This window comes from Xenopus laevis, chromosome 7S (assembly GCF_017654675.1).
Source record: "Xenopus laevis strain J_2021 chromosome 7S, Xenopus_laevis_v10.1, whole genome shotgun sequence".
Classification (NCBI taxonomy): domain Eukaryota; kingdom Metazoa; phylum Chordata; class Amphibia; order Anura; family Pipidae; genus Xenopus; species Xenopus laevis.
In genome coordinates, this window is record NC_054384.1 from 4,935,983 (window position 1) to 4,963,620 (window position 27,638).

Here is a 27,638-nt window from a genome sequence, read left to right on the forward strand (position 1 = left end):
GCAGCCCATACAGTATATACTTATTCAGCACCCCCCACCCTATATATCGATTTATATATATATATCAAGCATCTTGCAGCATTCAACTCCCATCTGTCCTGAACACTATGTGACGGAGTGCAACTGCCTGCACCAGGCTCCCAGAGTGACAGTTTCAATGGCAGTGCTGGGAAGTGCAGGGTATGGAGTGATGGTGGGGCGGGAGTATCCTGTTCCCCCATCATCTGGCTGAACTGTCAGAGGACGGGGGGTCCCGATCAGAGTCCTCAGGATCCTCGTTACAGGCTGAGTCACTACTGGGTGGCGGTGACCTGCAGAACGAAAATCAGTCACTCACAAAACCATTAAAGCTCTCTCTGTAGTAAAGGGGAAGTTTAAAGTAGAATAAGGCTAGAAATGCTGTATTTTGTATCCTAAACATAAACATGAACTTACTGCACCACAAGCCTAATCAAACAAATGATTTATGTTTTCAAAGTTGGCCACAGGGGGTCACCATCTTGTAACTTTGTTATACATCTTTGCAAGACCAAGACTGTGCACATGCTCAGTGTGATCTGGGCTGCTTAGGGATCATCATAAATGATCAAAACAGCACAAGTCAAATAATATCTGCCAGAAGCCGATACAGCAAGACTGATTAATAATCAGAATATACAGACTGCACTGGGTCCTGTGTTGTCATGTGATCTAATGTGGATTTTATAGTTTTTGTATTGTTTAATACAAACTTTCTCCAACTCTGCAGAACCAGTGGCTGCAGCAAAATAATCCTCCAAATAGAATCCCAGTTTATCTGTTTAAATCTGGCTCCATGATCTTTGTCCCTGCAGCTGGAGTTGGAAACAGTAAAGGGGATGTAAAGGCAAAAATAAAATCCAATACAAATCTCTACACAGTCGCCGACTGCTCTACAGGGAAACAAACAAAGCTGCTTGAGTTCTGCATGGCTGGGAAGTAAGGTGGGGGCTCCCCCTGCTGTTTATAAGTATGATTGTTTCCCTGCAGAGCAGTTAGGGACCGTCTGACAATTCCTATCCACAGCAGTAAATGAAGGGAGATTTTCACTGCATACAGTCAGGTTTCTTATAAAAACTGTACACGATTTTTTATTAAAGTATATTGGAGATCGGTTTCTTTTTCATTAAAGACAGTTAAAATTGGATTTTATTTTTTTGACTTTACATGCCCTTTAAAATTACTTCCCCTTTAATGGGAAATGCTTAGAAAACTTGTGGCTATGTTGGAGTAACAGGCACATAATAAAACTTAAAATCGGTAAACCCCCCCCACACGTTATAAGAAGCCATTGATGGTAAAGGCCCCCTTGTAAGTTAAAAAAAAAACACATTGGCGCCAGGCCCCCCCTTACAAGTACAATGGCCAAACAGTAACATCTGCACTGATTGGATTACCAGAAAACAAGTGATTGTTTATTTTACCTCTCATCTGATTGGTTCATCAGGCGCCTGCACGTCTCCATCTGCACGTCTAGCCCCCTCTTCATGCTGCACATTTCCATATATTCATGTAGATGTCGGGTCATGTCGTTCTTGGCCGTGGCCAGTTCCAACTGCTCATACAAAAATGAATAAGAATTGATTATCTGTTTTGTTGCATTTTATGTGTCCAAATTTGTTTTACAATGTAAATTTACACACCCTCATGTAATAGATGAGCTAGCTTGGACAATAGGATGGAGAAAGAGTTCCCTGTATAATTCAGCCTGCAGCCTTGTGCCTTTATATGGTCACAGAACAACCCCTCAGTGACTTCTAATATCCTTATCATTTACAGTAGGGGGTACATTATCCCTTATAATACATGAGTGATACTCAGAGTTCCCTGTATAACTCAGCCTGCAGCCTTGTGCCTTTATATGGTCACAGAACAACCCCTCAGTGACTTCTAATATCCTTATCATTTACAGTAGGGGGTACATGATCCCTTATAATACCTGAGTGATACTCAGAGTTCCCTGTATAACTCAGCCTGCAGCCTGGTGCCTTTATATGGTCACAGAACCCCTCAGTGACTTCTAATATCCTTATCATTTACAGTAGGGGGTACATTATCCCTTATAATACATGAGTGATACTCAGAGTTCCCTGTATAACTCAGCCTGCAGCCTTGTGTCTTTATATGGTCACAGAACAACCCCTCAGTGACTTCTAAAATCCTTATCATTTACAGTAGGGGGTACATTATCCCTTATAATACATGAGTGATACTCAGAGTTCCCTGTATAACTCAGCCTGCAGCCTTGTGCCTTTATATGGTCACAGAACAACCCCTCAGTGACTTCTAATATCCTTATCATTTACAGTAGGGGGTACATTATCCCTTATAATACATGAGTGATACTCAGAGTTCCCTGTATAACTCAGCCTGCAGCCTTGTGCCTTTATATGGTCACAGAACCCCTCAGTGACTTCTAATATCCTTATCATTTACAGTTGGGGGTACATTATCCCTTATAATACATGAGTGATACTCAGAGTTCCCTGTATAACTCAGCCTGCAGCCTTGTGCCTTTATATGGTCACAGAACAACCCCTCAGTGACTTCTAATATCCTTATCATTTACAGTAGGGGGTATATTATCTCTTATAATACATGAGTGATACTCAGAGTTCCCTGTATAACTCAGCCTGCAGCCTTGTGCCTTTATATGGTCACAGAACAACCCCTCAGTGACTTCTAATATCCTTATCATTTACAGTAGGGGGTACATTATCCCTTATAATACATGAGTGATACTCAGAGTTCCCTGTATAACTCAGCCTGCAGCCTTGTGCCTTTATATGGTCACAGAACCCCTCAGTGACTTCTAATATCCTTATCATTTACAGTTGGGGGTACATTATCCCTTATAATACATGAGTAATACTCAGAGTTCCCTGTATAACTCAGCCTGCAGCCTTGTGCCTTTATATGGTCACAGAACAACCCCTCAGTGACTTCTAATATCCTTATCATTTACAGTAGGGGGTATATTATCTCTTATAATACATGAGTGATACTCAGAGTTCCCTGTATAACTCAGCCTGCAGCCTTGTGCCTTTATATGGTCACAGAACAACCCCTCAGTGACTTCTAATATCCTTATCATTTACAGTAGGGGGTACATTATCCCTTATAATACAAAAACACTCCCATATTCTATATTGTTTCTACTTCCTCCAGGTTTGTTGTGGCCCCCACATATGCTCAGTAAGTCACAGGGGCCCCTGCTTGTATATTGACCATGTGGGTTTCTAATAGAAGCAGTGAATAGGCATCTGTACATAATATATATAATATATAATCCTTTATCAATGTTCTTTCCTCCAATTACTAAATAACCCCTGGGGCCCTCCTGCTGTTCTGTACATAAAGTGTCCAATGAGAATTCTTGTAGCTGTTCTTGTTTTTGCTCTTCCCATAGTGCTGACACTTGTGTATGGCAGTTATGTTGCAATATATAACACCAATGACACAACCTTTACCCTGAGGCGCAGTCTAAGTGCTGAGTTTTCCTCTTTACAATACAGAGTTTACACTTTTACCTACAACTTGTTTGTTATTGGGCCCATAAGTGACGGCCACAGTGCACCAGCCTTAGGGCTAAACAAAGCTCTGGAACTGCAGTGGGTAAGTGGTATATTATATATTATTTTCAAAACCAGCCAAAGAGCTACAAAACCAGCCCAAAACCAGCCAAGAGGAACTTCAAAAGTAGCCCAAAATAACACAATATGTGCAGTGAAAAAAAGTCTAGAAAAATTAATTAATATATATGAAAATATGCCTTTTTCAAATGTTTCCATGAAGCAAAATGGGACAGATTCACCCGTCACCAGGGGAGTAATTACAGAGATATAGGGATCCCATAAAGCCTAATTCATATACAATTTCAATGAATATTGGCAAAACCTTTAGACATTTTGCTGGCCAGCAGATTTTTGTGTCAAATTGTCTGAAATTGAGGAAAGTCACCGGAAAATGCGAGAATGCTTAAGGGTGACGGGAGACTGGGGTACAGAGCCCAATCTGGTAACTCCTGACTCCTGGTCAGTCCCATTGCATGCTGGGTATTGTAGTCTTACATTAAACTTGGCAGTGGACAAATTGTTAAACAAAAACGACATTACCCAACATGCATTGGGAGACACAGGCTTGGCACATTAGGGCAAGAAAAAACTTTGGCTGGTTTCCAAAAGTACAAACCAGCCAAAGGCCCAAGAAGTAGCCCAAATCTGCACCTTGGCTAGTTTGTACTTTCAAAACCTGCCTGGGCTTTAAATTAGTAGCCCAATTTGCTTGAAAACCGCAAAGTGTAAGTGGTACTTACAAGGTAAGAGGTAAGGTGCTGCACTGAACCTGATTGGGCTCAGCCACATATCAGCTTCATCCAGCGCAACCTGTTAATGGGATCCGGACATAAAAATAATTCCCTTCTTCACATAAGTCATATTCATCTTTATTCATTTCTCTTGTGACACATTGTGACTGCCGGCCATTGGAAGCAGCACAGCAGCCCCATCTAGTAAGACTAATAGCAATAGGCTGATCTATGAATTTAACCCTTGCAGGACTCCCTATATGAACAATCTCCTGTTTCATTATTTAGATTGTTTTCATGCTGATACCTGCTCATTTGCCAAGGTAATATTTCCTTCCTGCTAAGCAAAGGCGATTTCATTTTCTCCACCACTAGATGGTGGCATGCTGCAAAATAATAAAGGGCAACTTATCTGCAGTTATTTTTAGCTGGATAAAGGGTGTTGAGACCTCCAGTATATGTGCTGCTCTTGCAGCTTCTGCCCTTGTTCAAATCAGATTCCTTTATGTGCTGCGCTTGTGCTTCCTGGGTGCTGAATTTCCAGATACATTAAAAACTGCCTGCTTGTTAGTTTGTATATGAGAAATTGACAGTCACAAGGTTAAAGGGAGCAAAATGTTACCAACAATTTAGAAGATACTTCCTTTTCTACTGAAGCTATTTCTGGGTTTAGGTACAGCTGCTCTCTTTAATGGCTGCTGCATAGGAGGCTGCTCTTTATATTCTTATAATGTCAGTGGGAATTTAACAGCCCAGCAGAGATCTCTAATGCCCCTACAGGCTTCCATAGTGTCCTGTTGATCCGATACCCCCACTCATTTCCTTTGCTTCCTTAAGGTGGCCATACACAATAAGATCCGCTCGTTTATAACCCGATATACCCACCATAGACAGGACAATATCAGGTAAATCCGATCGTTCAGCCCTAGGACTAAACAATCTGATTACAACAAAGTAAATAGGTGTCAATAGGACAAGGACTGTATCAATTAGCCAATGCAACTCTCGAACACTAAAAAAAAAATCAAGACTTTCTGATTGATATCTGTCCGATTTTTGGCCTGGTATCAATCGGGGAGACCCGTCGGAATGCCCCCTACACGGGCAGATAAGCTTAGATTTTAGTCTACTGAAAAGTAGATTTTGTTACTCGCTGTTAAATCTCTTTCTCTTCAATCAGCTGTGGGACACAGGAACCATTGGGTATAGCATTGACCACTAGGAGTCAGGACACTAGAGAAGAAAAAAGACTCCTCCCTCAATGGCTATACCCCCTGCATCCTACCAGAGGAACCCAATTTTGTCTAACCAAGATGTGAACAGTATATGAAACTATAACTATGTACATGGGGCCTGAACCAAGGCCGATGTCAACAGAGAGCTCACTTCCAGGGAGGGAGGTCCGGTGTTCGGCTGATGGAAGAGAAAGAGATTTAATGGCGAGTAACTAGGCTGTGGGACACAGGAACCATGGGAACATACCAAAGCTGTCCCCCAGAGTAGGGCAGGAGGAAGCACAGATGGTAATTTAGGCAACTGCCGCCTGCAGTACCTTCCTGCCAAAATGTGCATTTGATGGAGGACCAGGTAGTGGCCTGACAAATTTGGTCAGCTGAAGCTCTGTTCTGGAAGGCCCAAGAGGTGTTGATGACCCTCGTAGAATGTGCTCTGATCTGAAGGGGAAAAGACTTCCCCTGGACTACATTTGCTCTGGAAATGGCCTCTCTGATCCACCAGCAAATCATAGGCTTGGATGCCACAATGCCCTTGTTGGGTCCGGAGGGAAAAACAAACAAGGATGTTGTAGATTGGAGCCCTTTGGTTTGATCGAGGTGGAACTTCAGTGCTTGGGCAGGATTGAGAGAGAGTGCAAAGCATCTCCTTCACAGTGCAAGGGTGTGGGCAGAAGGAGGGAATCTTGATATCCTGATTGAGGTGGAGATCTGATATCACCTTGAGTACCTGGGAGTACCTGCAGAGACCTGGGATTTGAGGGAATAAAGGGAGAGGCCTTTAGTCAGTCCTCCCTTGTAGGAACTCCAGTATGTGGGTGATAGAGTAGGTCTCGACTGAGAATCTATGGCATATGCACCATTCCGGTAGCATTTCCAGACCTAGTGGTAAGTCCTTTCCAAAACGGGCTTCCTGGCGGCCATCAGGGTAGGAACAACGTTGGTTGAAAATCCCTTGCAGCGGAGAATTAGGGAGCATTTTGGGATTGGGATGGCGTATGGGGCCCTGAGATAAAAGATTGGTTGCCGCATGAAGTGGCCATGGTTCCGCCTTGCTCATGGCCCCTAGGTCTGAAAACCAAGCCAGCCTGGAGCTATCAGTATCACTTTGCTGTGTCATCTCTTGATTTTCTTGAGAACCCTGGGCAGTAGGGGGAGTGGAGGGAACACATAAGCAAGTGGAAAGTCCCAGAGGCCCATCATTGCATTGACTGTGAATGCTGGTGGATCCCTGCAGCGAGCCATGATTCTTGGTACCTTGTGGTTGGACTGAAGACAATTTGGTTGAACACTTCCTGGTTGAGTGCCCACTCGTTGGGTTGAGGCTAGCCCTGGGATGTAAATTGCAGAAGGGTGAACGTCATTCTGTCCCTTTCTAAATCGTATTATTGGCCCTGACACACCAGAATAGCTAAATTTGTCAATTGCCAATGAATTTATAACTGCTATGCCTGATTTCAATGGGTGTTCTTGCACTTTTTGCATCTGGGGAAGTGGCCAGGCCCCCCAGTAACTTGCAGCCTCAACTGCCACCTCATGTCACAAAGGGCATGGTCCAGGGCAATAATAAATCAGAAAAGTAACAGGAACGTTCTTGTTATAACTAAGTTCTTGTGTCACGATAGTTTGCCCAATCCAGTAACTCACTGCAACCAATCAGATTAGTCTAACTGCCCAGGACCAGAAAAATGCCACCTGCTGATTGGTTGCTATGGATTATACTGGCACACACCTAGTGTTTATATATATGCTCCTCCTCTAGCTTTTTCATCGCCCTTCAGTCTTTCCCTCTCTTTCTATTCCCTTTCTACCCCATTAAAGCAGATGGGTTCTCTCCCAGCTCATGTCCCTCGTTCTCTCTCACCTCTATCTGGCCGATTGTTTCCTGATATTCCTTCTCTCGATTCTTGAACAGAGATTCTGTGTCTTTGATCACCTCTTCCAGACTGTCCTCCTGTGTCTGGGACATAGAAGAAGACAGAGTTCAAGGAAAGAATTAAATCTGTGTAACAAAGGGTTACTGGCCACATTATTAAGCAACAAGTACTGCCCTCATTGTGTATGTGATTTGTCTACAAGCAAATCAATCTCCCCCTAGATTTACCCAAGAAGTGAGCTCTGATTTTGATGGGCTGCTCTCTTTCCCATCTCCATGCTCCTGGCCTGCTCTCTTTCCCTTGAGGCTTATGGGGGCTGCAAAAGTACTGATCACATTTACAATGATCTCATTGATATTTTTTGGCACACTTGTGTCCCTCTCTCTGATTTACTGTTTAACAAGGCCCCCAATATTTTAAGTTGCTCTTTTTTGAGTGTAATATATAGGAGTCGTGTTATCAGCCTGAAATGTTTTTCCCTTTACATTTATAATTAAATATTCAGCAACCTGCACAAACCTAAAACATTAAAAAATGATGTAGCATACTGTAAAATCAATTACAGTGTAAAAAACATTTGCAGCTTTTGCCAACCAACTTACATAGTTGACTGGGCTTAGCCCTTGCATTGACCTTAGGTCACATTAAGGCGCATACATTAGTTTGATGGATTAAGGGCTCCCTCTAGTGGACATCAACCTCCAGCACACTTTCCACAGAGATCAGAACAAAGGGAAACTATCCCTAACTGGCTTATTAATTATGTTTATATCCCATCCCACTGCACAACCATGGTGAAGAGAGCAGCCCAGGGACAGAAAGTACAGATAATCAAAGCTCTGTACCTATGTAAATACTTTGGAGGAGTGAGCAGGACCTGCACCTGCCCTATCTCAACTTGGGCCCAACCTGTACCACAAATGAGAAGGGACTTGTGTCTGTCTATGATACCACCAAAGCTAATGTCTGAAAAGGGTGCACTTTTTGTTAGGGACCTGCAGGTAGAGTATGGCACACACAGGGAGCATAGGAAAGACAGAGTATGGCACACACAGGGAGCATAGAAAAGGCAGAATAGAGCTAGAGACAGGGAAACCTATCAGGAATCTAAGATGAGCAATTCATACTGAGCTACACACAATGTTACAATGCTGGTGCCTCTCCAGCAGTTTGTCTGAAGGTGAACAATGAGGACAGTTTCAGTCTGGGTCTGGGGTGTGAACGGTACAGGGCTTTAGGGGTAAGAACAATAGAGGTGTTACAGGTGTGAACAATGTAGGAGTTTTTAGTTTGAATTTGAGAGGCAATGCAGGGGCCAGTAAATCTCAGTACTGATACCTTTTAAATCTTACACAAGGGAAGCAGTCACTGCAGGCAGACTTTCATGTGGGGGCCACACAAAGGGGGGGGGGTGGTCATGGGCTGCCAGTTGGACAACACTGCTTTAGGATATTGTATTTAAGGTACAAACCTAAATGGCCTTCAGGGATCTCACAGGCTGCCTGGGGTATACTGTACATAGGGGGCAGACACATGGGCTGGAGACTTTAGAAGGTTAGAAGAAGCAAGTCCTGGGCTGATGGTAAAATTGCACATATGGGTGCTGCTATTAACCAAATGGATAGAAGGTTTTTTTGCTTTCCCCTAAGAGTAACAGGTAACACAACTGGTCATGCCAATATCTATGTATATTGCACATAGAGAGACATTTTTATAGTTTAATGGGTGGAGTGAAATGAACAAGTATGCCCACTGAAAAGCATAGTGATCTCATTGGGTTGGAAGGAAATAATCTAGACAAGGATAGGACCTCTGATACTACCTAAGAGGGTATCCTGGTATTTGAGACAAGGGTTTTGCTCATTCTGAATGTACTTACCTCCCCCTGAGTCTCCACTGCAGACATGGCATATCCAGAGAAATCCTCCCACAGTAAGAGGGTTTCCTCCGTCTCCTCCCACGCAAGACTATCACAGTCATCCTCAAAATCATACTCCCGCCTATGAAATGGAGGAAAGTGTCAGCTAGATCAGAGACCGATGTACGTTACTTTTCATATGTAAGGGGCCAGCAATGCTGGGGGGCATCTTGATGTTGGGGGGCGGGGCTACTCACAGCTGATTGAGCATTCTTTGCATCTCCTCATTGATACTCATTGCTGTGCTTTCATCTTCATCTCCTCCTCTAGCGCTCTCACTGTCACACACCGACGTCTCGTCGTCAGTAGCCGGTTTCCTCTCTTTTCTTCTCCCCAAAACCTTCATAGGCGAGAGATGGGCAGTCTGGGGACATATAGGAGGAATGACAGAGAGGAGGAGGAACGAAAGAAGATAAAAAGAGACCATGAGACTCAAGAGAGTAAATTAAAATATTTGAGGGGGCAGAAGGGAATAGAAAAAACTGAAGAAACCTCAAAAGGAAGCATAATAGGGGGAGAAATATAGAGACCAATAAATATGGAAGTAAGTCAAGGAGTAATTCAAAGTCATAGAGGTTAGAGTAGAACAAATAAACATATTCTGGTACTAATTTACTGGATGTAAAACTCGCCACTCGGAATCTTGAGCCATAAATATTGACAACTGTAAGGGCAAATGTGTGTGTAGAGTTAAGGTGGTGGAGAACCCATTGTAGTTCAACTTGGTTGGTTTGGGTGAGTGATATCTGTACTAACTAGATGTTACTGGGCCCCACAGCAAATTAATTTTAGGCCCCCCAAAATATCCAGAGGTTGTCCTTTTTTACCAATATTTGTTGAAATCGCAATTAGGGTCTCATGGAGCCTCTTATACTCCCTGGGCCCCCCTGCAGCCGCTGGGTCTGCTTCCTCTGTAATTAAGTCCCTGTCTGTACAACACCTGTTCAGGCCAATGAATGATCATCTCCTTTAGGAACCCCTGGTGCCAAATGATCGTGTCTGTTATTGATATTGTGTTATATCTTCCTTCAACATACTTGTGTTAGTGGTTGGGTAAAGCTGGTCATACACTATAAGATTCGCTCATATGGCGACACCGCCAAACGAGTGGACCTTTCCCAATATGCCTAACCAACGCCGGTCTATATTCCAAATGTTTTTGGCCCTGGGGCGGAGCGATCGGATTACAACGAGGAGCAATGTGCTTCCGATGGGTCAATCGCCTGAAAAATGAAACCTTCCCAATTTATATAGTGGCCAGATATCGATTGGGAAGACCCGTCGGAAGCCCCCATACATGGCCACCTTAAATAGCAGTCTGTCCCTAACCATCCCCCCCAATTTAGTAAATGAGCCCTCCAGTATTTCACAAGACACAGGGTAGGATCAATCACCTTTTATCTCAGAAGTACATGTTCATTTATAGCTTGGCTGGCTAAGCTTTCTGTTCTATAAAAGAAAAAACACAATACGCCTATCCTTGAGGGCTGAAACCCATGACACTGGGTGGAATGATTTTAGAATGGAAAAAATGCAGGAAAACACTAAAAAGATTGTTCCAGTTGCTCCGTATGATGAACTGCAAAACTGCACCAGTACAAGAACTGATCCCTGCATCATCACCAAGGAGCAACAAGGGAATTTCAAAGAAACAACCTCTCAAAGACAACCTTAAACTGGAAGTTCCCCTTTTCCCGAGAGTTGTGGCTTATTGCTGGGCATACACTACACAACTGATCTTAATGGTGTGGTTTTTCAATTACTTGGAATTATATGTCCTATTCTGCAGTTTCATATGCAGCTTCATGACATCAGAGGGCAGCAGCTGGGAATACTGCAGCCAGAGCTGTCTTTAAGGGCAGAGACAAACGCTCAGATTCAGGGAGATTAGTCGCCCAGTGACAAATCTCCTCCTCTTCGGGGCAACTAATCTCCCCGAAATGCCTGCAGCCGGCTACAATGTAAATCGCCAGCGGGATGGTAATTGGTGCGCTTCGTTTTCCGAAGTTGCCTGAAGTTGCCTCACGAAGAAACTTCGGATGACTTTGGAAAACGAAGCGCTCCGAGTGCCATCCTGCCTAAAATTTAGATTCTAGCTGGCGGGAGGCAGTTCGGGGATATTAGTCGCCCCGAAGAAGAAGCGATTTATCGCCGGGTGACTAAATCTCCCCCAATCTTCACATGTGCCCTTACCCTAAGGGTGGTGCATATAAGGGGCAATTGTCATGGGCCTCACACACAAAGGTGGAAGTAATAAAATCTGCACCTTTTTAACCAGGCCTAGGCCATTAACCAAGCACTTTTAAAGCAATTGGTTGGTATGGGTTAATTGAACCAAAAGTTATTCCTTTTACTACAATACAATTTAGTGAGTAGCAGTCATAGATAGGCAGAATGGGGTGGCTGGCGGGGGTAGAAACTATAAAAGATGGTGGAAATAACAGTAAAGCAAGAGGCAGAAAGCAAGTGGTAATGCTTGATATACATACTGCCCCAAACTGCCAATAGCAAAAGGGCCTGCGACAGACATAGTCTAAAGGTGGCCATACACAATAAGATCTGCTTGTTTGGTGAGGTTGCCAAACGAGTGGATTTTTCCCCGATATACCCACCAACGGCAGGACGATATCGGCTTAATCCGAACGTTTGGCCCTACAGCCAAATGATCGGATTATACGATTGAAATGGGCACTGACAGAACTAGGGGAAGGCAGAAGAAGCACTTGCCTAGGGCGCAACGTGGTACCTGGGTAGGTACCTGTACAAAAGTCTTCTGCCTACCCCTAGTCTGTGTTCGCTCCCTCCTCCCCTCGACCAACTAACTGATGCAGTCCTTGCTCGCAGGAAAAATCAAACCTGCCCGATCTATATCTGGCCGAATTTTGGCCCATCAGATGCCCCTCTACACGGACACATAAGATGCTGAATCAGACCAAAGGCCCAATATTGGCAGCTTTAATCTGCTTGTGTACGGCCATTCTTACTTTATACAGGAGAGGATCTTCTCCAGTACACACCTGAAGCATGTTTATCATGTCCTCACAGCCTCGTTGCTGAGCCACGTCACACAGCTTTGCCGTGATGTCAATTCTGCGGCAAATATCCATATCCACCCGCATGGCCTTCTCCTGGATTTTGGTGTCCAGGTCGGTCAGGTTCTAAGAGTCAAAATATCGATAGAGAGGGGAGGAAAGGAGCATAATATTTATTAAAAGCATGCCTAGTTTAGTTCAGTATAAGAGCACAGCACAGTGGACTCTATGAAGATGGGATGTTGAATTAGTTTTAAAACAATATTTTAAAATATGTTATAATAATGTTTACATAATAATGTTGATGGATTGATCTCATTGATGACTTACTTGGTTTGTAGAGGACAAAGTGAAACTCATCAGCCAGTTCTACAGACGCAATTAAGGTTATCCAGCCCCGGAAGCAGTCAATGAAAACATTTCCAATCTGTTCTACTAATTTATAATAGTAGTGACCTTCAGATTTCACTTGCCTGGTTTTACTGAGCATTCACTCTCATAACACACCATGGTTAATTTCATTCTTATTGGTTTGATGAACAGAATAGAACTGAAAGCAGTGGTTCCTGGGTCATGTATCCCCTCATGGGTGGGGGGGGGGAGTTAAAGGGATACTGTCACTGGAAAACATGTTTTTTTCAAACCACATCAGTTAATAGTGCTGCGCCAGCAGACTTCTGCACTGAAATCCATTTTTCAAAAGATCAGATTTTTAAATCTGACATGGGGCAAGACATATTGTCAGTTTCAAAGGTCCCCCCAGTCACGTGACTTGTGCTCTGATAAACTTCAGTCACTCTTTACTGCTGTACTGCAAGTTGGAGTGATATCACCCCCTCCCCCCAGCAGCTCATCAGCAGAACAATGGGAAGGTAACCAGATAACAGCTCCCTGGTAGAGATAAGAACAGCACTCAATAGTAAAAATCCATGTCCCACTACGACTCCTTCAGTTAGGAGAAACAACAGCCTGCCAGAAAGCAGTTCCATCCTAAAGTGCTGGCTCTTTCTGAAAGCACATGACCAGGCAACATGACCTGAGATGCACCTACACACCAATATTATAAATATTACTTGCCCACCACAGAGTGAAGACAAAGGTAGAAGTCATGATAGGAGTCACACCACATTACAGTGATTTACTTGATTTTGGCCTTAAAGAGGAGCTATCTTTGTCTTTATAAGGCTCTTCAAGGACTTGAGATGGACAATATCAGACTGATGCTGTATCAATGTGCAGCTGTGGTCATCGTCGGGATTTTTAAACCTGCCCAATTGATATCTGTCTGATTTTCAGACAGGTGTCACCAGGTAAGGCCAAGGGAGTGTCCCATACACCGACAGATAAACTGCCAGTGGACTGAAGTGGCAGCTAAAATCTGCCTGTGTATGTATGGTCACATTCTGTACAGGTGTCACATGTCACATTTGTATTTCAGCTCAACAGCATAAAGGTATGGGACCTATTATCTGGAATGCTCAGGACCTAGGGTTTTCCAGATAAGAGGTCTTTCTATAGATCTACCTAATGGAGTTGTTCCCCTTTAAGTTAATTTTAGTATGATGTAGAGAATGATACTCTGTGACAATTTTCAATATGCAATTTGGTTTTCATTTGTTATTATTTGTGTTTTTTGAGTTATTTAGCTTTTTATTCAGCAGCTCTCTGGTTTGCAATGTCAAAATTCCAATAGCAACCAAGCACTGGTTTGAGTAACTAGAAACTTGAGACTAGAATATGCATAGGAGAGGCCGGAATAGAAAGACGAGTAATAAAGTAGCAATAACATTATAATGGTAGCCTCAAAGAGTATTTGTTTTTTAGATGGGGTCAGTGACCCCCATCCTCATTTGAAAACTGGAAAGGGTTAGAAGAAAAAGGCAAATAATTAAAAAACTAAAAATAAATAATGAAGACTAGTTGCTTAAAATTGTTCATTCTATAACTTACTAAAAAATTAACTAAAAAGTGAACCACTCCTTTAAATTGTGTCTAATAAGGATGAATTATATCTTAGATTGGACCAAGTATGAGCAGCGCCGAAACTAGGGGTAGGCAGAATAGGCACATGCTAAGGGCACAAAGCTGGGGGGCACCAGGCACGTACCTTCTCTGCCTCCTTCCCCCAGTCTGATCCCCTATCTCTGCTCTGGCCAGCGTCTATTCACACATGCCTATTGAGCTCTGCGACAGGCCAGGTTGCCTAGGGCGCCTGGCCGGCCTGGCCCGCCACTGAGTATGAGGTACTACTGTTTTATTATTACAGAGAGAAAAAAAAACAATTTTAAAAATCTGAATTATTTGATTAAAATAAGTCTATGGGAGACTGCCTTCCTGTAATTTAGGGCTTTCTGGATAATGGGTTTCTGGATAACAGATTGTATACCTGTAACACTAGTAAAAGTAGTTGAATTAGACCTGGAGCGACAAGTTGAAGAATGGAGCTACTGTATATGTTGCCATTACATATTCCTAGATAATAGATCTGTCTTCTCTGGGATCATAAACTCACATTGCTCATTAAACCTTTGAAGATGACCAGCTCAGCCTTCAGCTGCTTCACTTTCATGGCCAGTTCTTCTTGATATAAAGCAGACTCCTGGGCTTCCTGCAAGGAGAAAATGCAAGAGACGTATTTATATGTTGGCACAATGTATAACACTAGGTACATACACATGTTCTACGTGTCCAGCCCTCTGCATTTTCTTTATACACATATAGGAAAGAGCTCTGATGAATTATCTGCTGATGGTCAGTTCCTTGTGAACAAGAGATCAAAATGGCCGCCTGCAATAAGGACCCAAAAAGTAAGTCCTACAAAAAGGACCCAAACAAAATGTCCAGCGGCAACGTGATATTATACTTATTAATCTAGTTTTGTGTTTTTGTGCCTTGTGGTTGGCAATATTCATGCAGTAACCCAAAGCCCTGGATAAAGGGCTGGTGTAAAGCCCAAAACTTTGCCTATTTGTGGCACAATAAAACAATGTTTTCTTTACTAATTCAGTGTGCGGCTGGACTGGAATCTTTATATTGGATGTTATCCCTGGGAAGTCAGCATGTACCTGACACTGCAACGAGAGATAAAGTTCTGCTGTGTTTATATGATGTTTCCTTACATTACTGTAACCGCAACAATATAGAAAAAAAGCTGCCTGTTAAATGCCCATTTTAAGGCTTGAAGGAAAACTAAACCCCCACAATGATAGATCGTTTATATATCATATTAAGTGGCCTATCAAAGAATCTTACCAAACTGGAAAATATATTTAAGTAAATATTGTTCTTTTACATCTTTTCCCTTGAGCCACCATTTTATGATATTCTTTGTGCTGCCTCAGAGATCACCTGACCAGAAATACTGCAGCTGTAACTGGAACAAACAGAAATGTGTCCATTAATTGGCTCATGTGACCTAACATGTATGGTTTGTTTGTGTGCACCGCAGGGTCGCCAGGTTGGCTGTTTTCCAGCCAAATTGGGCTACTAATTTATATATATAAATATATGTTTATATACTATTTCAACATACATATATATTTTAACATACACATATATTGTTCATGTATCTATTTTACACTATTGCACTTTTGATGTATAAATATTGCAGTGTCACTATAAATTCAGTTGAGGTGTACCAATATGGCGCCTGAAAAAAACAGTCAAGGTTGTAATTTAGATCCAAGCTCCCCATGCCGAGGGCTCAGGGCGGCGCACCTGGGCCTCTTCCTTTATGTGGTGAGTAATCACTCTTTACCTGAAGACCTTAACCTCAGATTTATTACTGATTTAAAGCCCAGGCTGGTTATGAAAGTACAAACTAGCGGTATGGATCTGGGCTACTTTTTGGGCCTTTGGCTGGTTTGTACTTTGTGCCAAGCCTGCTTCTCCCAATGCATGTTGGGTAATGTAGTTTTTGCTTAACAATTTGCCAACTGCAAAGTTTAATATAAGACTACAATACCCAGCATGCAATGACATGGTGTAGAAGTGAGGAGTTACCAGACTTTGGGCTCTGTACACCAGTCTCCCGTCCTTCTTAAGCTTTCTCGCATTTTCTTAAACTTCAGACAATTTTTGGGCAAAAATGTACTGGCCACCAAAATGTCTAGAGGTTGAGCTGTTTTACCAATATTTATTGAAATTGTATATGAATTAGGGCCTTATGGGGCCCCTATACCTCCTGGGCCCCCCTCTGTAGTTATTTGAAATTTGAAAAAGGCGTATTTTCACATATATTCATTTATTTTTTAGACTTTTTCTCACCGCACATTTCACATGCTATTTTTGGGCTACTTTTGAAGTGCCTTTTGACTAGTTTTGGGCTGGTTTTGAAAATTAGACCTGGGAATCCTGGTGCAGCGTGAATCCGAGGACCCCGGGGGGCGGCCCTTAGTTCTTAAAATGGCAGTTTTCTATTTATGATTACCCAATGGCACATACTACTAAAAAAGTATATTGTTATGAAAATGGTTTATTTACATGAAGCAGAGTTTTACACATGAGCAGTTTTATGCAATATCTTTTTATAGAGACCTACACTGTGTGGGGTTATAGTTTTCCTTTAAACATAACTTGCTTATTGGATGTTATTTGACCATTTTACCACACGCACCTTTAAATATTTCATGTTTACTTCTATTTATAACCCTTTTCCAGTCATGGATTCCCAGCATTATTTATTTCAGAACAAAAATACGGCCTGTGTGACACTGAAGTGAAAACATGAGGGATTAATGGAGGATTGTAAGATGGCTGCAGTTAGAGCTGGGATGTAACAGTGAGCCAGCGGCAATGACAAGCAAAGTGATAAGACACATAGGGAAGTGAATGTTCTGACAGAAATTCATGGCACACCATGTGACCAGCCCCGTGATTTCTCCTCACCTCATCTAGTTCCGTCACCCTCTGCTGCAGCTGAACACGGGCTGTGTATTCCTCCTCCCACCTGCAAAAACAAGCATCTCTGTACTGACTGCACTCATTTATTTTCCACAGGATAGTGCACAATACAATACAGAACATTTCAGCGCTATGGCCTTCAGCTCCATTAGTCTCACTGTATATAACACATACCTACAATGTGATTTTTCAGTCACACACACACACGTTATGGTGCAGTTCACCAAATTCCACCTGCTATGCTTTAGGGTCGTGAGAGAAATCCCAAGAATGAATACCCTCCATGCAGATATGGTTGAGATTAAACCCCATTTCAGTACAGAATCTGTGGGTTCAGGTAGATGGCAGAGGAGCTGCTGTGAGATGCCATAGGCAGTCACTATTTCAGTGGCGGAGCTAGCAGGGTGCAACTGCACCAGGGCCCGATGATCTCTGCTTCTGGATACCCAGGTCCTGTACCAACTAGTTCCATTACTGCACTATTTATTGGGCCTGTTTGGGCCTTTATGTACTTAGGGTTGCCACCTGTTTGGTTTTGACGCGAACAGTTCGGTTTTTCTATGGCCTGTTCGGGTTTCGATTTTCAGCCGTGTAAAACCCGGACACTAAACTTGCCAATATATGAAAACCAATTAAATACAAAGATACTCACCTTGACACAGCTTATTTATTATCAGGTGCAGTTCATTTCTTGTTATTACAGAAACAGAAATAAGCAAATCAATCAAAAATAAGACATCGTTTTTCCATTTCTAAGAATATAATTTACAGGTTATTCATGGCTTTTGTGTATTATATCCTTATAATACACAAAAGCCATGAATATCTTGTAAATTATATCCTTATATATGAGTTCTAATGTCATCAGTTATAAACAGTGAGTTCTAATGTCATCAGTTATAAACGGTGAGTTCTGATGTCATTTCTGTCACATGACTCACTGAAACTTGTGTATTATAATAAATAAAGTACCCCCAGTTGCAAAATATGAGGATATTAGAAGTTACCTCGGAGTTCCATGACCTGTATATACAGTACTGTATGACCATGAAACTCCTCTGTGTATTATAATTAGGGATGCACTGAATCCAGGATTCATTTCAGGATTCGGCCAGGATTCGGCCAGGATTCGGCCAGGATTCAGCTGAATCCTCCTGCCTGTCCGAACTAAAACCAAATCGTAATTTGAATATGCAAATAAGTGGCAGGGAGGGAAATTGTGGGACTTGTTACAAAACAAGGAAGTAAGAAATGTTTTCCCCTTCCCACCCCTAATTTGCATATGCAAATTAGGATTCAGGGGTTTGGTTCGGTATTTGGCCGAATCATTCGCGAAGGATTCGGGGGTTCGGCCGAATCCAAAATAGTGGATTCGGTGCATCCCTATTTATAATATAGTGAATAAAGTACCCCCTCTTGTAAAATGTAAGGATATTATAAGTTACCGAGGAGTCATGACCATATAAAAGTACGAGGCCGAAGGCCGAGTGTTCTTATACAGGTCATGGAACTCCGAGGTTACTTCTAATATCCTCATATTTTGCAACTGGGGGTACTTTATTTATTATAATACACAAGTTTCAGTGAGTCATGTGACAGAAATGACATCAAAACTGATGACATCATAACTCACCGTATATAAGGATATCATTTACAAGATATTCATGGCTTTTGTGTATTATATCCTTACATTTTACAACAGGGGGTACTTCATTCACTATATTACTGCATAAAAAAAATTGATCCTTGCCTGATCTGCCACTCACACACTGGGTCATATCAAGCTGATTTGATTGTTAGTTCCTCAGCCAATTTATGTGAAAATTCATCATTTTGTACTATTCTGACCAACCAAAAGAAACATTGCCCCCAGCAATCAGATTATAACAGAGGCCTAGAGAAATCTGTCATTATGATCCTCACCCATGGTTTCCACCTTTTCTGGAAAAAAATACCAACCTTCCTATACTTTTATCTCTTTTCCCAATTAATAACACTGGCATCAAGTATCATTTTTAGCGGCCAGAACAATAAAATACCTGGCAGCCCTATATTCACAGAATTTTCACACCTGGCCAAGATAAAAGGGTTACAGTTAGGCCCATAAATCTTTAAACAGAGACAACTTTTTTTCTGATTTTGGTTCTGTATATGACCACAATGAATTGTAAATGAAACAACTCAGATGCAGTTGAACTGCAGACTTTCAGCTTTAATTCAGTGGGTTGAACAAAAAGATTGCATAAAAATGTGAGGAGCTAAAGCATTTTTTAACACAATCATTTCATTTCAGGGGCTCAAAAGTAAGTGGACAATTGACTCAAAGGCTATTCCTTTGTTATGACAACATGAGCCCTCCATGCAGGTGAAACAAGTCATCCTTAAGCTGCAAAAACAGAAAAACCCCAAAAAATGGCTACAACATTAGGAGTGGCAAAATCTACAGTTTGGTACAAGGTGAGAAAGAAAGAAATCACTGGTGAACTCAGCAACACAAAAAGACCTGGACGTCCACGGAAGACAACAGTGGTGGATGATCTCAGAATCATTTCCATGGGGAAGAGAAAGCCCTTCACAAGAGCCAAACAAGTGAAGAACAGTCTCCAGGAGGAAGAGTCTCCATATCCAAGTCTACCATAAAGAGAAGACTGTATGAAAGTAAATACAGAGGGTACAAGCCACTCATAAGCATCAAGAATACAAAGGCTGGGTTGGACTTTGCTAAAAAACATCTAAAAAAGGCAGCACATTTCTGGAAAAAGCATTCTTTGGACAGATGAAACCAAGATGAAGCTCTAGCAGAATGATGGCAAGAAAAAAGTATGGAGAAGGCTTGGGAAGAGCTGATGATCCAAAGCATAGCACATGATGTATAAAAGATTTGGGGGGCAGTGTGATGGCTTGGGGGTGCATGGCTGCCAGTGGCACTGGGACACTAGTGTTTATCCATCATGTGACACAGGACAGAAGCACAAGAATGAATTGTGAGCTCTTCAGAGACACTGTCTGCTCAAATCCAGCTAAATGCACTCACATTGATTGGGAGGCGTTTCATAATGAGCCAAAACATAGAGCCAAAGCAACCCAGGAGTTTATTAAAGCAAAGAAGTGGAATATTATTGAATGGCCAAGTCACCTGATGTGAAGCCAGTTGATCTGCATTTCACTTGCTGAAGACTAAACTTGGGACAGAAAGGCCACAAACAAACAGCAAGTGAAAGAAGCGGCTGCAGTAAAGGCCTGGCAGAGCATTAAACAGGAGCAAACCCACAATCTGCTGATGTCCATGAGTTCAACACTTCAGCCTGTCATTGCAGCAAAGGCTTTTCAACCAAGTATTAGACATGAACATTTTATTTTCACTTTTTTAATTTGTCCAATGACTTTTGAGCCCCTGAGATGAAGCGATTGTGTTAAATAAAGGCTTTAGCTCCTCACATGTTTATACAATCTTTTTGTTCAAGCCACTGAATTAAAGCTGAAAGTCTGCAGTTCAACTGCATCTGAGTTGTTTCATTTACAATTCATTGTGGTCATGTACAGAACCAAAATTAGAAAAAAAAGTTCTCTCTCTCCAGAGATTTATGAGCCCAACTGTATTTGGTTCACTCAAAGTGGTGAGTGTAATGAATGTGGCACAGAAAGAGAAGTAGAATGTTACACAGACTGTCTGTCTGTTCAGTATTTATAGACATATATCCCCCACATGTAATAAAAGGCACTAAGTTTGCCCAGGAGCAGTAACCAGTAGCAACCAATAAGATGTTTGCTTTTAAACATGTGACCAGGAAATTCTACCTGCTGATTGGTTGCTATAGGTTACTGCCCCTGGGCAAACTTAGTGCCTTTAATTACTTAAATTTAATAATAGAGAATATGTTTAACAGAAAGTGCTGTGTGTACATAATAATGTAACACAGAAGGAAACTGCTGCGCCCAAAGTTAACTCTACATTTACACACAAACACAGTGGGAAGGAGACGGCGTATAGTTCTGCAGAAAGTGAACACTATACAGCTTATTGCACTGACATAAAATGGGATATAGGAATTGTCAGACTGGGTCACATGGAATCCAGGTCCTAGCGCTGCACACAACCCCTGTATATATTACACACTGCAGAATCCCAGACTCCAAGGGCTGCAGACAGAAACACAGACGTTATTCAACAGGGCACTGATAATAACGTAACTTATATCCATCCGCCAACAAATAAACCACAGCTAAATATAGACCCTACAGTCTGAGAAAATATGGACCCAGGCAGGGATGGACCCAAGGCTGCCTGTGCCTCCCATTAATGTCCATCATTATATGTTTTTAAATGGAATTGTCATTAGTCTTCATAAATTATACCGTGAATAGTTGGTGCCGTGAGGTGACAGTCAGTACAGTAAGGGCTGAGATGATGTCTTAAAGGAACTGTAACACCTAAAAAATTAAAGTGTCTTAAAGTAATGACAATATAATGTACTGTTGCCCTGCACTAGTATAACTGGTGTTTATGCTTCAGAAACACTACTATAGTTTATATAAACAAGCTGCTGTGTAGCCATGGGGGCAGCCATTCAAGCACAGGATACACAGTAGATAACAGATAAGTACTACTATAGTTTATATAAACAAGCTGCTGTGTAGCCATGGGGGCAGCCATTCAAGCACAGGATACACAGTAGATAACAGATAAGTACTACTATAGTTTATATGAACAAGCTGCTGTGTAGCCATGGGGGCAGCCATTCAAGCACAGAATACACAGTAGATAACAGATAAGTACTACTATAGTTTATATAAACAAGCTTCTGTGTAGCCATGGGGCAGCCATTCAAGCACAGGATAGACAGTAGATAACAGATAAGTACTACTATAGTTTATATGAACAAGCTGCTGTGTAGCCATGGGGGCAGCCATTCAAGCACAGGATACACAGTAGATAACAGATAAGTACTACTATAGTTTATATAAACAAGCTTCTGTGTAGCCATGGGGGCAGCCATTCAAGCACAGGATACACAGTAGATAACAGATAAGTACTACTATAGTTTATATAAAGAAGCTGCTGTGTAGCCATGGGGGCAGCCATTCAAGCACAGGATACACAGTAGATAACAGATAAGTACTACTATAGTTTATATAAACAAGCTGCTGTGTAGCCATGGGGACAGACATTCAAGCACAGGATACATAGTAGATAACAGATAACTACTACTATAGTTTATATAAACAAACTGCTGTGTAGCCATGGGGGCAGCCATTCAAGCACAGGATACACAGTAGATAACAGATAAGTACTACTATAGTTTATATAAACAAGCTGCTGTGTAGCCATGGGGGCAGCCATTCAAGCACAGGATACACAGTAGATAACAGATAAGTACTACTATAGTAAATATATAAATTATGATGATATATAGGTATTGCCTTTCAGCCGCCCCAGGAAACAACTGTTTGGATTGTTGGTGAGTCGCTCTCTACAGTGCATGACAATGCAGGAAGTGACATTAGCACAGGAAAGTAACTTCCCCGGGACAATGAATCAACCCTGTCATAATCCATTGCATCCATCCATATTAAACCCAGAGGTGCACGGGACAGTATATCAGTATATAGAGCTGTTGGGGTGCCATTTGAATAGAGACCTAGAGATCCAGTTCTTCTGTTCTTGTTGCCAGGCTGTCTCATGACTACTCATCATCATGTTTGTGTATAAATATATATATATGTGTATTATAACACCAAGTGCATTGTGGGACCATAATTTTGTTTATTTGTTTGTAGTCTGGATCTGCACTTGAACAGACTTCATGGGACCTGAGCTACACTAACACGGGGAGGCTAAAGAATCCCATGATCATATCAGTAGGGCAGCTCCCACTAAAGTGTCATTTGGGGCAGTTAATTTCTGTCTTGGGTGTTGTATTAGACGGGACCCCAGAAATGTAGGGGTGAAGGGGAAAAACCAAATAGCAACTTACAAGAAGGGTTGAGAATATATCAAGAGTTTAGTTCTCCTTTAATGCTAAAAAAGTTATATCCCCCCCCAGGTTGAGTGGAAGCCCAATAGATGCTGCTAAGCTACAACTCCCACTAACTCCCCCACCAGGGCTGAAGTTCAACAACAACATCTATAGGACTCCAGCTGAGTGACAGACACAATGTAGCCGCATGGCAACTCCTACAGACACAGGGGCAGTAATGATGTGTACAGTGTATTTATATATAGTGAATAATGTACCCCCTATTGAAAGCACCAGGCCGAAAATGCTAATTTTTCAAGACGGGGTACTTTATTTATTATAATAGACAAGTTTCAGTCATGTGACAGAAATGACATCACTAAGCACCAATTATAACTGATGACTTCACTAAGCACAGTTTATATAGTGAATAAAGTACCCCTCTTGTAAATTATAAGGATATTATAAATTACCGAGGAGTTTCATGACCATATAAAAGTACGAGGCCGAGTGTTTTTATACAGGTCATGGAACTCTGAGGTAACTTCTAATATCCTCATATTTTGCAATAGGGGGTACTTTATTTATTATAATACACAAATTTCAGTGAGTCATGTGACAGAAATGACATCAGAACTCACAGTTTATAACTGATGACATCAGAACTCACTATTTATAAGGATATCATTTACAAGACATTCATGGCTTTTGTGTATTAAATCCTTATATACGGTGACTAGTGATGTCATCAGTTATAATCTGATGTCATTTTTGTCACAGGAATCACTAAAGCTTGTGTATTATAATAAATAAATTACTCTTGTTGGAAAATATGAGGATTTTAGAAGTAACCTTGGTGGCCTTCGGCCTCGTGCTTTTACATGGTCATGAAACTCCTTGGTGACTTATAATATCCTTATATATTTACAACAGGGGGTACTTTATTCACTAGATATAATTTACAGGCTATTCATGGCTGTGGGTATTATATAAATATATATGTCATACCTCTGCTTGTATGCGTCTCGCTCTCGCTTCACCTTGCCCAGCACATTGTAAAGAGCCCGGATTTCTGGGGTGATTGTGTCAATCTGAACCCCGACTCCATCTGAGTGTCCCCAGTACGCTCCACTTACCGAGGCAACATCACACCGGGTCCCCAGCCTGTGAGCTCCATATACCCATGGCTGGGGGGGAGGCGCAGGGCAGGGACGAGTGAGCCCCAGTAATGGTGGAGGCAAGATGGGTCCCACAAATCCAGTCTGTACAGCCTGGTCCCTGGTTATAGGTCCCGCCCCTTGCGCTCGCTCCAACGCCCTCTCAAGGGAGCGGTTTCTTCGTTCCAGCTCATGCACCTTGGCCAAAAAGCAACGGAATCGGAGGTTCAGGGTCTTCAGGACGTTGATGTTGGAGCCAAAGTCATTGCGTAAAGCGCTGGCCCCCCCAGTTGGAGCATAGGAACCCCCCAGCAGCAGGGAGCCCTGGGGGGGAGATAAGGGGCTCTCCACCAGCTGTAGGGGGGAATCTGAGGAGAGCAGGAGCAGGTTGGGAGTCAGTAAAGGATTCATGGCTCTGCACTGCACAACTGACACAAGGAAGGAGGGGGAGGATCAGCCAAAGAAATGGGGGAGGATGGAAGGAAGAGTCACATCATAGAGATGAGCTGGGAGAGAAGAAGAGGAAGGTGGAACAGAGACAGGGCACTGCCAGGCACAGCTACAGACTGATGCAGCAGCAGGACCGGGAATGGAGGAGCCTGGGAGACAGGAGCACAACGGAGTGACGGGGAAGGAGCTGGAGGGAGGGAGGGGGGCGCATTCCTTTCTACACCACCGCAGGCTCCACCACAGTAACTGCAGCACAGGGGGGAGGCCGGAGAGGGACGTGACGAATAGAGGGTTAAACAGTGGCCCAGGGGGACAGGGACAATGGATTTGCCTCACCGGCAGGGAGTTCACCAGCATGGGGCACAATATAAAATGCCAATATCTGGGTGTGGGGCACTTCTCTCTCCCAGGCTTGTCAGGTCTGATTTCCAAAACCAGCCAAAGAGCTACAAAACTAGCCCAAAACCAGCCAAGAGGCTCTTCAAAAGTAGCCCAAAAATAGCCCAATATGTGCAGTGAAAAAAGTCTAAAAAAGGAATATGTGTTTTCGCTATTTCACAAATTTTTCCATGAAGCAAAATGAGACAGATTCACCCGTCACCAGGGGCTTAAGTACAGAGGGCCCAGGAGATACAGGGGCCCCATAAGGCCCTAATTCATATACAATTTCAATAAATATTGATAAAACAGCTCAACCTTTAGATGTTTTGTGACCAGCAGATTTTTGCCCCCAAATTGTCTGAAATTGAGGAAAGTCACTGGAAAATGTGAGAAAGCTTAAGAGTGACGGGAGACTGGGGTACAGAGCCCAAAATCTGGTAACTCCCGACATTTCATGCTGGGTATTGTAGTCTTACATGAAACTTGGCAGTCTGCAAAATGTTACACAAAAACTACATTACCCAACATGCATTGGGAGACTGAGGCTTGGCACATTAGGGCAAGAAACAACTTTGACTGGTTTCCAAAGTACAAACCAACCAAAGGCCCAAAAAGTAGCCCAAATCCGCACCTCGGCTAGTTTGTACTTTCAAAACCTGCCTGGGCTTTAAATTAGTAGCCCAGTTTGGCTGGAAAACCTCCAACCTGGCAACCCTTCTCTCTCCCCTCTGTTTATTGGTTTGTCTGATACTGTGAGCATTAGGGGTCCCCCTTTCCTTGGCCTCTAGCGCTGATTCCTTGTTTTACTTTTACAGGGGAAGAAGCATGGCAGCTCCTACACTCAGATCCGAACAAACTGTACAGAATTGTGTACAATGGACACAGCTTGAGACAAGATCACAAGATCATTAAAAAAAAACATATGGTTCATTTAAAGGGCAACTAAAGCCTCAAGTAAGGCTTTATTAGAATATGGACCTTTGGTGATTCTCCCTACAATCAGCAGCCTGTGTCTCTTCCACTTGATCTGTTTCCACTTGTTCTTCTCCTCTTATGGGGCGGCAGGTTGGGAGAAGCTACACGGCAGCCCTGTGCCTTAATACATTGTTCATGCCTTAAGTTGCCTTTAATGCTGGGAAGAGCGAGCTGCTACCCTCCAGCTGGTTTTTGCATACAATCTACAAATCAAAGCTGCAGTCTGAGCAACCCCAGAGGTGCAATGCAAAGTGTGCCCTCCAGCTCCTTGGTACATTCACTGGTTTTACACTGGCTCCTGTAGCTCCCAGCCTTGCCAGGACTCCCTGCACCCTCTATCCCTGCTACACTTGGCTTCCCAGCATGACCTGCTTCTGCGAGACAGCTGGACGCTGAATGGCAGGGACGAGACAGCTGGACGCTGAATGGCAGGGACGAGACAGCTGGACGCTGAATGGCAAGGACGAGACAGCTGGACACTGAATGGCAAGGACGAGACAGCTGGACACTGAATGGCAGGGACGAGACAGCTGGACATGACTGTGGCATCACTTCTCCTGGCTGTGAAAGGCATTTGTGAGGCAGGGTTACCTTCCAAATGTGCTCTCTATATATTATACACATACACACACACTATTTATAACCTGGGGTGTGTTCAGTTGATATTATATAAATATAATACACAAAAGCCATGAATATCTTGTAAATTATATCCTTATAAACGGTGAGTTCTGATGTCATCAGTTATAAACGGTGAGTTCTGATGTAATTTCTGTCACATGACTCACCAAAATTTGTGTATTATAATAAATAAAGTACCCCCAGTTGTAAAATATGAGGATATTAGAAGTTACCTCGGAGTTCCATGACCTGTATAAAAACACTCGGCCTTCGGCCTCGTACTTTTATATGGTCATGAAACTCCTCGGTAGCTTATAATATCCTTATATTTTACAAGAGGGGGTACTTTATTCACTATATAATCAGCCCAATATTACATGGATGGCCAAAGTGGGTAAAGACTCATTGATAGGCCCCTGGCATCCCCCCTCCCCCCATGTCTTCGAGCTCTCCCACTGCTGTTTGTGATTGGTGCAAGTGAATAGGGAGCTGCGTGGGAATCTGTAGGAAAGGAGGTATTGGTGGAATGCAGAGCGAGACCATCTCTCCCCCAAGGCACACGAGTGAGGAATTCTCATCGTTTGAAAAACAGCAAGCGTTAGTTATTCTAGTAAATTTTGTAAATCCATCAGCTGTCATACATATCCATCCATAGCACAGTCAGGATCAGGTTAACATGGGGGGAGGAAAAAGCGTAAGCCTCAGGCACCTCAGGTTCAAGGCCTTATCCTTATTCATAGTTATACACAGTACATAGTCCCCTTTAAGTTAACTTCAAAGGGATCCTGTCATCGGAAAACATGTTTTTCTCA

The 27,638-nt window shown here is 42.6% G+C and overlaps 1 protein-coding gene across 1 annotated transcript; it reads right to left on the reverse strand.

Annotated features, from left to right (window-relative positions):
• On the reverse strand, nt 1–25,121 carry iffo1.S (intermediate filament family orphan 1 S homeolog). The gene is made up of 9 exons (XM_018227298.2): nt 24,251–25,121; nt 17,271–17,331; nt 14,896–14,991; nt 12,369–12,509; nt 9,549–9,715; nt 9,313–9,433; nt 7,421–7,516; nt 1,443–1,573; nt 1–311 (listed from the first exon to the last, which is right to left on the reverse strand). The coding sequence occupies exons 1-9, from the start codon at nt 24,808–24,810 to the stop codon at nt 221–223; spliced, it is 1,464 nt and encodes a 487-aa protein (XP_018082787.1). The 5' UTR covers nt 24,811–25,121; the 3' UTR covers nt 1–220.
• Nucleotides 25,122–27,638: the final 2,517 nt, after the last annotated feature.

What these genes read in the sequence shown, in the direction of transcription:
- iffo1.S (XM_018227298.2), bottom strand. Translation starts at nt 24,810, where the DNA reads ATGAATCCTTTACTGACTCCCAACCTGCTCCTGCTCTCCTCAGATTCC. An exon ending in ACATGATAAACATGCTTCAG is followed by an intron (nt 9,716 to 12,368) that starts GTGTGTACTGGA and finishes ATATGTCCCCAG; the next exon opens with ACTGCCCATCTCTCGCCTAT. An exon ending in ATGAACCAATCAGATGAGAG is followed by an intron (nt 312 to 1,442) that starts GTAAAATAAACA and finishes TTCGTTCTGCAG; the next exon opens with GTCACCGCCACCCAGTAGTG.